Source organism: Pseudophryne corroboree, chromosome 2 (assembly GCF_028390025.1).
Source record: "Pseudophryne corroboree isolate aPseCor3 chromosome 2, aPseCor3.hap2, whole genome shotgun sequence".
Lineage (NCBI taxonomy): Eukaryota > Metazoa > Chordata > Amphibia > Anura > Myobatrachidae > Pseudophryne > Pseudophryne corroboree.
The window spans coordinates 863,961,698-863,976,261 of NC_086445.1; the positions used below are offsets into that span (position 1 = coordinate 863,961,698).

Consider the following 14,564-nt stretch of genomic DNA (forward strand, 5'->3'; position numbering starts at 1 on the left):
ATATATTTGTAGCGCTTGGGTGTGTGCTGGCAAACTCTCCCTCTGTCTCCCCAAAGGGCTAGTGGGGTCCTGTCTTCGATAAGAGCATTCCCTGTGTGTCTGCTGTGTGTCGGTACGTGTGTGTCGACATGTATGAGGACGGTGTGGAGGCGGAGCAATTGCCGGTAATGGTGATGTCACCCCCTAGGGAGTCGACACCGGAATGGATGGCTTTGTTTATGGAATTACGTGATAATGTCAGCACGTTACAAAAATCAGTTGACGACATGAGACGGCCGGCAAACCAGTTAGTACCTGTCCAGGCGTCTCAGACACCGTCAGGTGCTGTAAAACGCCCTTTACCTCAGTCGGTCGACACAGACACGGACACCGAATCTAGTGTCGACGGTGAAGAAACAAACGTATTTTCCAGTAGGGCCACACGTTATATGATCACGGCAATGAAGGAGGCTTTGCATATCTCTGATACTGCAAGTACCACAAAAAGGGGTATTATGTGGGGTCTGAAAAAACTACCTGTAGTTTTTCCTGAATCAGAGGAATTGAATGAAGTGTGTGATGAAGCGTGGGTTAACCCCGATAGAAAACTGCTAATTTCAAAGAAGTTATTGGCATTATATCCTTTCCCGCCAGAGGTTAGGGCGCGCTGGGAAACACCCCCTAGGGTGGATAAGGCACTCACACGCTTATCAAAACAAGTGGCGTTACAGTCTCCTGAAACGGCCGCCCTCAAGGATCCAGCTGATAGGAGGCTGGAAACTACCCTGAAAAGTATATACACTCATACTGGTGTTATACTGCGACCAGCCATCGCCTCTGCATGGATGTGCAGTGCTGGGGTGGTTTGGTCGGATTCCCTGACTGAAAATATTGATACCCTGGATAGGGATAGTATTTTATTGACTATAGAGCAATTAAAGGATGCTTTTCTTTATATGCGAGATGCTCAGAGGGATATTTGCACTCTGGCATCGAGAGTAAGTGCGATGTCCATATCTGCCAGAAGAAGTTTATGGACGCGACAGTGGTCAGGTGATGCGGATTCCAAACGGCATATGGAAGTATTGCCGTATAAAGGGGAGGAATTATTTGGGGTCGGTCTATCGGATTTGGTGGCCACGGCAACAGCCGGGAAATCCACCTTTTTACCTCAGGTCCCCTCCCAACAGAAAAAGACACCGTCTTTTCAGCCGCAGTCCTTTCGTTCCTATAAGAACAAGCGGGCAAAAGGACAGTCATATCTGCCCCGAGGCAAAGGAAAGGGTAAGAGAGTGCACCAAGCAGCTCCCTCCCAGGAGCAGAAGCCCTCCCCGGCTTCTGCAAAGCCCTCAGCATGACGTGGGGGGTCGACTCAAGAATTTCAGCGCACAGTGGGCTCACTCACAGGTGGACCCCTGGATCCTGCAGGTAGTATCTCAGGGTTACAGGTTGGAATTCGAGAAGTCTCCCCCTCGCCGGTTCCTAAAGTCTGCTCTGCCAACGTCTCCCTCAGACAGGGCGACGGTATTGGAAGCCATTCACAAGCTGTATTCTCAGCAGGTGATAGTCAAGGTACCCCTCCTACAACAGGGAAAGGGTATTATTCCACACTATTTGTGGTACCGAAGCCGGACGGCTCGGTAAGACCTATTCTAAATCTGAAATCTTTGAACCTGTACATACAAAAATTCAAGTTCAAGATGGAGTCACTCAGAGCAGTGATAGCGAATCTGGAAGAAGGGGACTTTATGGTGTCCCTGGACATCAAGGATGCTTACCTGCATGTCCCAATTTGGACTTCACATCAAGGGTACCTCAGGTTCGTGGTGCAAAACTGTCATTATCAGTTTCAGACGCTGCCGTTTGGATTGTCCACGGCACCTCGGGTCTTTACCAAGGTAATGGCCGAAATGATGTTTCTTCTGCGAAGAAAAGGCGTATTAATTATCCCTTACTTGGACGATCTCCTGATAAGGGCAAGGTCCAGAGAACAGCTGGGGGACGTAGTAGCACTAACCCAAGTAGTGCTGCAACAGCACGGGTGGATTCTGAATTTTCCAAAATCTCAATTGACCCCGACGACACGTCTGCTGTTCCTGGGAATGATTCTGGACACGGTTCAGAAAAAGGTGTTTCTTCCGGAGGAGAAAGCCAGGGAGTTATCCGAACTTGTCAGGAACCTCCTAAAACCAGGAAAAGTGTCTGTGCATCAATGCACAAGAGTCCTGGGAAAAATGGTGGCTTCTTACGAAGCGATTCCATTCGGCAGATTCCACGCACGAACTTTTCAGTGGGATCTGCTGGACAAATGGTCCGGATCGCATCTGCAGATGCATCAGCGGATAACTTTGTCTCCACGGACAAGGGTGTCTCTTCTGTGGTGGTTGCAGAGTGCTCATCTGTTAGAGGGCCGCAGATTCGGCATACAGGACTGGGTCCTGGTGACCACGGATGCCAGTCTGAGAGGCTGGGGAGCGGTCACACAGGGAAGAAACTTCCAGGGAGTGTGGTCAAGCCTGGAGATGTCTCTTCACATAAATATACTGGAGCTAAGAGCGATTTACAATGCTCTAAGCCTGGCAAAACCCCTGCTTCAGGGTCAGCCGGTGTTGATCCAGTCGGACAACATCACGGCAGTCGCCCACGTAAACAGACAGGGCGGCACAAGATGCAGGAGGGCAATGGCAGAAGCTGCAAGGATTCTTCGCTGGGCGGAAGATCATGTGATAGCACTGTCAGCAGTGTTCATTCCGGGAGTGGACAACTGGGAAGCGGACTTCCTCAACAGACACGATCTACACCCGGGAGAGTGGGGACTTCATCCAGAAGTCTTCCACATGATTGTGAACCGTTGGGAAAAACCAAAGGTGGATATGATGGCGTCCCGCCTCAACAAAAAACTGGACAGGTATTGCGCCAGGTCAAGAGACCCTCAGGCAATAGCTGTGGACGCTCTGGTAACACCGTGGGTGTTCCAGTCAGTGTATGTGTTTCCTCCTCTGCCTCTCATACCAAAAGTACTGAGAATTATACGGCAAAGGGGAGTAAGAACGATACTCGTGGCTCCGGATTGGCCAAGAAGAACTTGGTACCCGGAACTTCAGGAGATGCTCACGGAAGATCCGTGGCCTCTACCTCTAAGATGGGACCTGCTTCAGCAGGGACCGTGTCTATTCCAAGACTTACCGCGGCTGCGTTTGACGGCATGGCGGTTGAACGCCGAATTCTAAGGGAAAAAGGCATTCCGGAAGAGGTCATCCCTACCCTGGTAAAAGCCAGGAAGGAGGTGACTGCACAACATTATCACCGCATTTGGAGAAAATATGTTGCGTGGTGTGAGGCCAGGAAGGCCCCGACGGAGGAATTTCAACTGGGTCGATTCCTACATTTCCTGCAAACAGGATTGTCTATGGGCCTCAAATTAGGGTCCATTAAGGTTCAAATTTCGGCCCTGTCGATTTTCTTCCAGAAAGAATTGGCTTCAGTTCCTGAAGTCCAGACTTTTGTAAAAGGAGTACTACATATACAGCCCCCGGTTGTGCCCCCAGTGGCTCCGTGGGATCTTAATGTAGTTTTGGATTTTCCCATTGGTTTGAGCCACTCAAATCGGTGGATTTGAAATATCTTACATGGAAAGTAACCATGCTACTGGCCCTGGCTTCAGCCTGGAGAGTGTCAGAATTGGCGGCTTTATCGTATAAAAGCCCATATCTGATTTTCCATTCGGACAGGGCAGAACTGCGGACGCGTCCTCAGTTTCTGCCTAAGGTGGTTTCAGCGTTTCACCTGAACCAGCCTATTGTGGTGCCTGCGGCTACTAGCGATTTGGAGGATTCCAAGTTGCTGGACGTTGTCAGGGCATTGAAAATATATATATTTCAAGGACGGCTGGAGTCAGAAAATCTGACTCGCTGTTTATACTGTATGCACCCAACAAGCTGGGTGCTCCTGCTTCTAAGCAGACGATTGCTCGTTGGATTTGTAGCACAATTCAACTTGCACATTCTGTGGCAGGCCTGCCACAGCCTAAATCTATCAAGGCCCATTCCACAAGGAAGGTGGGCTCATCTTGGGCGGCTGCCCGAGGGGTCTCTGCATTACAACTCTGCCGAGCAGCTACGTGGTCGGGGGAGAACACGTTTGTAAAATTCTACAAATTTGATACCCTGGCTAAAGAGGACCTGGAGTTCTCTCATTCGGTGCTGCAGAGTCATCCGCACTCTCCCGCCCGTTTGGGAGCTTTGGTATAATCCCCATGGTCCTGACGGAGTCCCAGCATCCACTAGGACGTCAGAGAAAATAAGATTTTACTTACCGATAAATCTATTTCTCGTAGTCCGTAGTGGATGCTGGGCGCCCATCCCAAGTGCGGATTGTCTGCAATACTTGTACATAGTTATTGTTACAAAAAAATCGGGTTGTTATTGTTGTGAGCCGTCTGTTCAGAGGCTCCTACGTTTGTCATACTGTTAACTGGGTTCAGATCACAAGTTGTACGGTGTGATTGGTGTGGCTGGTATGAGTCTTACCCGGGATTCAAAATCCTTCCTTATTGTGTACGCTCGTCCGGGCACAGTATCCTAACTGAGGCTTGGAGGAGGGTCATAGGGGGAGGAGCCAGTGCACACCACCTAGTCCTAAAGCTTTTATTTTTGTGCCCTGTCTCCTGCGGAGCCGCTAATCCCCATGGTCCTGACGGAGTCCCAGCATCCACTACGGACTACGAGAAATAGATTTATCGGTAAGTAAAATCTTATTTTCTCTGACGTCCTAAGTGGATGCTGGGACTCCGTAAGGACCATGGGGATTAGCGGCTCCGCAGGAGACTGGGCACAACTAAAGAAAGCTTTAGGACTACCTGGTGTGCACTGGCTCCTCCCACTAAGACCCGCCTCCAGACCTCAGTTAGATTCTTGTGCACGGCTGAGCTGGATGCACACTAGGGGCTCTCCTGAGCTCCTAGAAAGAAAGTATATTTAGGTTTTTTATTTTACAGTGAGATCTGCTGGCAACAGACTCACTGCAGCGAGGGACTAAGGGGAGAAGAAGCGAACCTACCTAACAGGTGGTAGTTTGGGCTTCTTAGGCTACTGGACACCGTTAGCTCCAGAGGGATCGACCGCAGGACCCGGAGCCGCGCCGCCGTCCCCCTTACAGAGCCAAAAGCATGAAGAGTCCGGAAAATCGGCGGCAGAAGACTTCGGTCTTCACCAAGGTAGCGCACAGCACTGCAGCTGTGCGCCATTGCTCCTCATGTACACCTCACACTCCGGTCACTGATGGGTGCAGGGCGCTGGGGGGGGCGCCCTGAGGGCAATATATGACACCTTGGCTGGCAAATCTACATCATATATAGTCCTAGAGGCTATATAGATGTAAAATTACCGCTGCCAGTATTCCAGAAAAAGCGGGAGAAAGTCCGCCGAAAAAGGGGCGGGGCTTCTCCCTCAGCACACTGGCGCCATTTTTTTCTTCACAGTGCAGCTGGAAGACAGCTCCCCAGGCTCTCCCCTGTAGTTTTCAGGCTCAAAGGGTTAAATAGAGAGGGGGGGCACTAAATTTAGGCGCAATATATGTATACAAGCAGCTATTGGGGGAAAATTCACTCAGTTATAGTGTTAATCCCTGCATTATATAGCGCTCTGGTGTGTGCTGGCATACTCTCTCTCTGCCTCCCCAAAGGACTTTGTGGAGTCCTGTCCTCAGTCAGAGCATTCCCTGTGTGTGTGCGGTGTGTCGGTACGGCTGTGTCGACATGTTGGATGAGGAAGGTTACATGGAGGCGGAGCAGAGGCCGATAAATGGGATGTCGCCCCCTGTGGGGCCGACACCAGAGTGGATGGATAGGTGGAAGGTATTAACAGACAGTGTCAACTCCTTACATAAAAGGCTGGATGACATAACAGCTGTGGGACAGCCGGCTTCTCAGCCCGCGCCTGCCCAGGCGTCTCAAAGGCCATCAGGGGCTCAAAAAACGCCCGTTACCTCAGATGGCAGACAGATGTCGACACGGAGTCTGACTCCAGTGTCGACGAGGTTGAGACATATACACAATCCACTAGGAACATCCGTTACATGATCTCGGCAATGAAAAATGTGTTACGCATTTTCTGACATGAACCCAAGTACCACATAAAAGGGGTTTTATTTTTGGGGAGAAAAAGCAGCCAGTGTTTTGTTCCCCCATCAGATGAATGAATGAAGTGTGTAAAGAAGCGTGGGTTCCCCCGATAAGAAACTGGTAATTTCTAAAAAGTTACTGATGGCGTACCCTTTCCCGCCAGAGGATAGGTCACGTGGGGAGATATCCCTTAGGGTGGATAAGGCGCTCACACGTTTGTCAAAAAAGGTGGCACTGCCGTCTTAGGATACGGCCACCTTGAAGGAACCTGCTGATAAAAAGCAGGAGCTTATCCTGAAGTCTGTATATACACACTCAGGTTATATACTGAGACCTGCAATTGCCTCAGCATAAATAGTGCTGCTGCAGCGTGGTCTGATACCCTGTCAGATAATATTAATACTCTAAGACAGGGATAATATTTTGCTAACACAGAGCATATTAAAGACGTAGTCTTATATATAAAGGATGCACAGAGGGATATTTGCCGGCTGGCATCCAGAATTAATGCAATGTCCATTCTGCCAGGAGGGTACTAGAAACCCTGCGGTGGACAGGTGATGCTGCCTGTAAAAGGCACATGGAGATTCTGCCTTATAAGGGTGAGGAATTGTTTGGGGATGGTCTCTGGGACCTTGTATCCACAGCAACAGCTGGGAAGAAAAATTTTTACCTCAGGTTTCCTCACAGCCTAAGAAAGCACCGTATTTACAGGTACAGTCCTTTCGGCTTCAGAAAAGCAAGCGGGTCAAAGGCGCTTCCTTTCTGCACAGAGACAAGGGAAGAAGGAAAAAGCTGCACCAGCAGCCAGTTCCCAGGATCAAAAATCTTCCCCCGCTTCCTCTGAGTCCACAGTATGACGCTGGGGCTCCACAGGTGGAGACAGGTGCGGTAGGGGCGCGTCTCGGGAACTTCAGGGACCAGTGGGCTTGCCCACAGGTGGATCCCTAGGTTCTGCAAATAGTATCACAGGGATACAGGCTGGAGTTCGAGGCGACTCCCCCTCGCCGTTACCTCACATCAGCCTTGCCTGCTGCCCTCGGAGAAAGGTAGTACTGGCGGCAATTCACAAGCTGTACTTCCAGCAGGTGAAATCAAGGTACCCCTCCTTCAACAAGGCCGGGGTTACTATTCCAAAATGCTGTGGTACCGAAACCAGACGGTTCGGTGAGAGCCATTCTAAAATTGAAAGTCTTGAACACTTATATACGAAGGTTCAAGTTCAAAATGGAATCGCTCAGGGCGATTATTGCAAGCCTGGAGAATTTCATGGTATCACTGGACATCAAGGATGATTACCTGCATGTCCCTATTTACCCTCTTCACCAGGAGTACCTCAATATTGTGGTACAGGATTGTCATTACCAATTCCAGACGTTGCCGTTGCTCTGTCCCCGGCACCGAGGTATTTACCAAGGTAATGGCCGAAATAATTATCCCGTACTTGGACGATCTCCTTATAAAGGCGAGGTCCAGGGAGCAGTTGTTCGTCGGAGTAGCACTATCTCGGGAAGTGCTACAACAGCACGGCTGGATTCTGAATATTCCAAAGTCGCAGCTGGTTCCTACGACGCGTCTACTGTTCCTGGGTATGGTTCTGGACACAGAACAGGATAAAAAGGGTTTCTCCCGGAGGAGAAGTCCAAGGAGTTGTTGTCTCTAGACAGAGACCTCCTAATACGTATACAGGTGTCGGTGCATCAATGCACGCGAGCCCTGGGAAAGATGGTAGCTTCTTACGAAGAAATTCCATTCGCCAGGTCCCATGCAAGGATTTCCCAGTGGGATCTGTTGGACAAGTGGTCCGGGTCGCATCTTCAGATGCATCGGCGGTTAACCCTGTCTCCAAGGGTCAGGGTGTCGCTGTGGTGGTGGCTGCAGAGTGCTCATCTTCTAGGGGGCCGCAGATTCGGCATACAGGACTGGGTCCTGGTGACCACGGATGCCAGCCTTCGAGGCTGGGGGGCAGTCACACAGGGAAGGAACTTCCAAGGCTATGGAAAAGTCAGGAGACTTCCCTACACATAAATATTCTGGAACTGAGGGCCATTTACAATGCCCTAAGTCAGGCTAGACCCCTGCTTCAACACCGGCCGGTGCTGATCCAGTCAGACAACATCACGGCGGTCGCTCATGTAAACCGACAGGGCGGCACAAGAAAGCAGGATGGCGATGGCAGAAGACACAAGGATTCTCCGATGGGCGGAAAATCATGTGTTAGCACTGTCAGCAGTGTTCATTCCCGGAGTGGACAACTGAGAAGCAGACTTTCTCAGAAGACACGACCTCCACCCGGGAGAGTGGGGACTTCATCCAGAAGTCTTCCAAATGATTGTACACCGTTGGGAAAGGCCACAGGTGGACATGATGGCGTCCCGCCTCAACTAAAAGTTACAAAGATATTGCGCCAGGTCAAGGACCCTCAGGCGATAGCTGTGGACGCTCTGGTAACACTGTGGGTGTACCAGTCGGTGTATGTGTTCCCTTCTCTGCCTCTCTTACCCAGGGTAATGAGAATAATAAGAAGGAGAGGAGTAAGAACTATACTCATTGTTCCGGGTTGGCCAAGAAGAGCTTGGTAACCAGAACTCCAAGAAATTATCTCAGAGGACCCATGGCCTCTGCCGCTCAGACAGGACCTGCTGCAGCAGGGGGCCTGTCTGTTCCAAGACGTACCGCGGCTGCGTTGATGGCATGGCGGTTGAACGCCGGATCCTGAAGGAAAAGGGAATTCCAGAGGAAGTTATCCCTATGCTATTTACAGCTAGGAAAGAAGTGAACGCAAACCATTATCACCGCATAGGGCGGAAATATGTTGCGTACTGTGAGGCCAGGAAGGCCCCAAAAGAGAAATTTCAGCTAGGTCGATTTCTGCACTTCCTACAGTCAGAGGTGACTATGGGCCTAAAATTGGGTTCCATTAAGGTCCAGATTTCGGCTCTATCGATTTTCTTCCAAAAATTGAACTGGCTTCACTGCCTGAAGTTCAGACTTTTGTTAAGGGAGTGCTGCATAGTCAGCCCCCGTTTGTGCCTCCAATGGCACCGTGGGATCTCAACGTGGTGTTGGATTTCCTGAAGTCGCATTGGGTTGAGCCACTTAAATCCGTGGAGCTATAATACCTCACGTGGAAAGTGGTCATTCTGTGGGCCTTGGCGTCGACCAGGCGTGTATCACAATTGGCGGCTTTGTCATACAAAAGCCCTTATCTGTATTTTATATGGATAAGGCGGAATTGAGGACTCGTTCCCAATTCCTTCCTAAGGTGGTATCAGTTTTTCATGTGAACCAACCTATTGTGGTGCCTGCGGCTACTTGGGACTTGGAGGATTCCAAGTTACTGGATGTAGTCAGGGCCCTGAAAAGTATATGTTTCCAGGACAGCTGGAGTCAGGAAAACTGACTCGCTATTTCTCCTGTATGCACCCAGCAAGCTGGGTGCTCCTGCTTCTAAGCAGACGATTGCTCGCTGGATCTGTAGCACGATTCAACTTGCACATTCTGCGGCTGGACTGCCGCACCCTAAATCTGTAAAAGCCCATTTCACGAGGAAAGTGGGCTCTTCTTGGGCGGCTGCCCGAGGGGTCTCGGCTTGACAACTTTGCCGAGCTGTTACTTGGTCGGGTTAAAACATTTTTGTAGGAGTCTACAAGTTTGATACCCTGGCTGAGGAGGACCTAGAGTTTGCTCATTCGGTGCTGCAGAGTCATCCGCACTCTCCCGCCCGTTTGGGAGCTTTGGTATAATCCCCATGGTCCTTACGGAGTCCCAGCATCCACTTAGGACGTCAGAGAAAATAAGATTTTACTCACCGGTAAATCTATTTCTCGTAGTCCGTAGTGGATGCTGGGCGCCCATCCCAAGTGCGGATTGTCTGCAATACTTGTTTATAGTTATTGCCTAACTAAAGGGTTATTGTTGAGCCATCTGTTGAGAGGCTCAGTTATATTTCATACTGTTAACTGGGTATATTATCACGAGTTATACGGTGTGATTGGTGTGGCTGGTATGAGTCATACCCGGGATTCAAAATCCTTCCTTATTGTGTCAGCTCTTCCGGGCAAAGTATCCTAACTGAGGTCTGGAGGAGGGTCTTAGTGGGAGGAGCCAGTGCACACCAGGTAGTCCTAAAGCTTTCTTTAGTTGTGCCCAGTCTCCTGCGGAGCCGCTGATCCCCATGGTCCTTACGGAGTCCCAGCATCCACTACGGACTACGAGAAATAGATTTACCGGTGAGTAAAATCTTATTTTCTCTGCTGTAGCTTACAGGATATCTATATAGCTATTATTGTATTATTATTACACTAAGATTTTCTTTGCCGTGCAGGTGATTAAAGAGAAGCTGCGTCTCAAGCCAGCTGCGGGTGCAGAAACAAAGGGCAAGAGTGAGGCAAAGACGGACATGAATCAGCAGGAGGAGGATGAGAAAGCCCGGCTGCTGATCGGGCTCAGCATGGGGGATAAAAACGCCGGCAAGAAGTCCATATTTGGGAGGAGAAAATAAACTGTGGACATATGTTTTCAGGAGAAACTTATGGCTCTGTAGTACAGAGGGTTGCTTGATGTGAATGATGCTCTTCTGGAGTGCATGTCTGTGACATGACCTTGAGGTTCTTACCTGTCTTAATGACTTCAGTGTTGTCCTTTCATGGGACATAAAGTCATACCAAGGAGCAGCATTATCTCTTTCCCTAAAGATGGTCATATGACGACAGAGAACCTTTCTCATCACTACGTCCCCTCACTTGTGTCTCCTTTCTGTCCTTGGGATGTATTGGAAGTTAATCTCGCATGTCTCCCAGGTGGTATAACCAGAAAGTACATTCAATGAATGTTTTATTGATGGGTAATAATCCCAGGACCTAGTTAGAGTCACACATGATGCAGTAGAGCCTTTTCATGTGCCTGAGGCTGGCACCAAGGATGGTGCACTAAATATAGTTAGAATACCATGTGGCATGGGAGAGTCAGAGCTTTTCTGTAACCATGGACTCTCTTTTTTAGCATTACATTTACCAAAGTTATATGTAACAGAGTTGGAGGGAAGCCGTGCTTGTCTGTGTATATGGTGACACCAGTGTAACAGCTCTTTCACCTATCAAACTAGAGCAAAAACTGACTGGGACTTATTTAAAACATGGTGCAGTGATGTAATCTATAATATCCAATCAAATGTAAGCTTTCATTTTCAGAACGGTTATTGAAAACTGTTACATTCTGACTGTTTCTATTGGTCACAGCTAATTTCACATTGTACCTTGTCTTTAAATAAACCCCTATGTGCTGCAGACAAGTGACAGCTGGGAGATAATCAAGGATAGTTGCACCATTCTTGCCTGACAATTATCCTGTGTGGTTCAGCAATAAGAGCCTAGTTAGTACTGCAACCATGGCAATGATGAGAACAGAACCATCTCATTCAGCAGCTAGTTGGGACCTGACATACGAGGTGTTTATTCTCTCTTTAACCACTTTGCTAACATTGTGTTGGCTCTTTTGCTTCATTATTAATTGCTGCCAGCAGGAACTTACATATGTTGCTGACCTCACTAGCTGCAAACATTTTATGATCAGAGTTTAATGTCCATTACATAAAAACCGCTTCCTGATAATAAAGTAAATATTTATTTTTCAAGAGATTAATTTGTAATTCTAATAATTGTAATTTTGATTGCAGGATCTTTGCCTTTCCCCCCCTTTGTGTAGTCTATTGATATAAATACAGGCAGGGGTTGTACATATCAGGAGTAATCTCCTACCAGGTGGATGGGGACGGATTTCACTTAACTTTGTCATATTGCATTTAATGATTATGGTTTAAGAGCATTTACAGAGGTGGTGATTTATGTTTTTATAAATGTATATATACATATTTATATGCATTGAAGGGGTACTGGGTGCTGTTGTTGCTGCTACATAGGTGTATAAACTCCTGCTCTCATCTACAGACATTTGCACTTTTTGGTACAGATTGCTCTTCACCAACAATGATTAAAAATCATATTGTTACTTTTAACAAAATGTGTGTTTTGTGTCCTCTTCAGCCAACCTTGCATAAGTATTGTGTGCAGCTCATTAGGTTATCATGCAAACGTCTCAGAACTCGCATCTGGTTATCGCTGCTTTCTGTGATGTCCATTTATGTGTTGATTATGGAGCTGTAGCCTAGGTGTCTGACTGGTAGCTGTCTAGGTGAGCTGGATTTCTGGCAAAGCATGTGAAAGGAAAACACTTTTAATACGGTCCAAGTAGGCTTTTAATGGGATATTTGTAATGAGCCTAGAGCAGTGGTTTCCAAACTTTTTTGAATCACGGCGCCCTAGAATATCAGATTTTTTTTCACGGCACCCCTAGGCCAAAAGTTTCTTATTGAGAAATTTAGAAAGAAATATTACGTTAAGTAGATCTCATTTATATGTCATCCCTAGGGTCAGTTGTGTGGTGAGGGACAAGATTTGCTTCTGTTTGACCATATATTTTATGATTGGCAGCCACTAGCACTAGTTTTGCCTATTATATTGACCATGAATAATTTGAATTGGTCCTGGACCACCAACCCAGGGCACCCCTGCAAATGTCCCCAGGGAGCCACGGCACACAGTTTGGGAACCTCTGGCCTTGAGATTGGCGAGGTAGGATAGGGACAAAAGGATTTGTGGAAGCAAGAAGTAGGTGAAATTCAAAGTGAGAGGAAACCTAGAACTAGAGCAGAGTTTATAATGGACAGAAATAAAGAGAAAGGCAGATGGAATAATAAACTTGTAGGACGCAGATAGGAAACATAGCTAAGAACAGAATAGATGACACACATGAGAAAGGGCTAAAAGTGGAAACTGAGTTATTAAGGAGTGAGAAGAGTAGTAACTACAATGGACAGATTATACGAATTTAGTAAAGAATAGCGAGTAGAGAACAAATGGATGATAAGATGAGAGCTGATGAATGGGATAAGGAAGAATAAGCATTGATGGGAAAAGTGTAGAGAGATAGAGGTGTAATGTGAGGGTTGAGTGGTGGGGGCGCGACATAACAGAGAGGGTAAAATTGGTGTAAGAGTTTGGGACAGTGTGGTAGATTGCGATCAATGGGGGTCATTCTGAGTTGATCGTAGCTGTGCTAAATTTAGCACAGCTACGATCATCTTCGCTGACATGCGGGGGGACGCCCAGCACAGGGCTAGTCCGCCCCACATGTCAGTCCGCCACACAGCGGAGATGCTTTTGTATTTGTGGAGTAACTCCCGGCCAGCGCTGCTCCTGCGGCTGGCCAGGAGTTGATTGTCGCTGCCACTGGCCCTAAATGGCGCCTCAGAGGCGATCGTTAGGCAACAACGGCTACCATGCGCCGGCGCACACGCAGTTCCGACCCGAACGCTGTGCTGCGACAAACTGCAGCGATCGGGTCGGAATGACCCCCAATGTGGGCTAACAATTAGGGTATATGTAAATCCTGTGTGTACAGGGTTAATTAAGGTTGTAAAATAAGGAGCAATAAAGTATACACAACTATGAAATAGTGGTTTATGCATTACCCCTAAGAGCGTTGCGCTGGGAAAATAAACAAGAAACTATTCCTCTGAAATGGTTCTGCCTCTCTTTAGTTCCCAGTGTCCTGCACACGACTCGTGCCCTTACTAATTATGTATGTAATCACATATGTCGAATCTGCTTCTTGCCCTTACTAATTATCTGAAATGTAAACACACATGTAGAATCGGCTTCTTGCCCTTACTAATTATCTGAAATGTAAACACACATGTAGAATCGGCTTCTTGCCCTTACTAATTATCTGAAATGTAAACACACGTAGAATCGGCTTCTTGCCCATATTTCACCTGCACCCATTTGCACATTATGACAAGGCAGAGATTGTCAGGTTCCTGTATATTTTGTATGACACTTGATATGTATACACAATGTCCCCAGGAAAAATGCAGCTGTAGATATGGATGCATAAGTAATGACCAGTGCTTAGCCACAGATTAAAGTTGTTTGTCAAACTAAAGCAGATTATCTGTGCACGTGACTCCCCTCAGAGATCAGGAACTGTCCAGGGGGGGCCAGGGAAAGGAATCCTGTCCTGAATGTAGACTGGCGGAAGGCACGAAATGGGAGCCACGAGCAGCCACACTAAGGTAGGAAGAGGAAATAAACTGGAAATGGAATAAAAAATGCCTCTAATTGGAAAGTTATGAAACTTGCATTCAATAGCCTTCAGAATGTTAGCTAAAACAAAAGGAAAGTCATGTACTGGGAGTAATGTTCCTGATTAATGTCCAGTAATGTTTATCTGACATGTAACAAAGATGAGGCTCTACCAAATCATCTTCTTAATAAAATAAAAAAATTCATTGCTTATGACTGTCATTTTTTGTTCTATAAATCCCATAGCTGGTGGATTGCATACTCTAATACTAGTGTATTATAGAGGTAGAGCTTGGTTTTATTTAAATAAAAATGTACAA

At 47.5% G+C, this 14,564-nt stretch overlaps 2 protein-coding genes across 3 annotated transcripts in view; both read left to right on the plus strand.

The window, feature by feature from the left end:
* Positions 1–12,121, plus strand: part of BLTP2 (bridge-like lipid transfer protein family member 2) — a 177,109-nt gene extending 164,988 nt beyond the window's left edge. For both annotated transcript variants that reach the window (XM_063955868.1, XM_063955869.1), the window contains one exon: positions 10,428–12,121. In XM_063955868.1, coding sequence (XP_063811938.1) covers positions 10,428–10,604 — 177 coding nt within the window. In that variant the 3' untranslated portion in view covers positions 10,605–12,121. The remainder of the gene's footprint in view (positions 1–10,427) is intronic.
* A 95-nt stretch (positions 12,122–12,216) lies between these two features.
* RSKR (ribosomal protein S6 kinase related) overlaps positions 12,217–14,564 on the plus strand; it is an 88,588-nt gene continuing 86,240 nt past the window's right edge. The window contains exon 1 of the mRNA XM_063953229.1: positions 12,217–14,234. Coding sequence (XP_063809299.1) covers positions 14,208–14,234 — 27 coding nt within the window. The 5' untranslated portion in view covers positions 12,217–14,207. The remainder of the gene's footprint in view (positions 14,235–14,564) is intronic.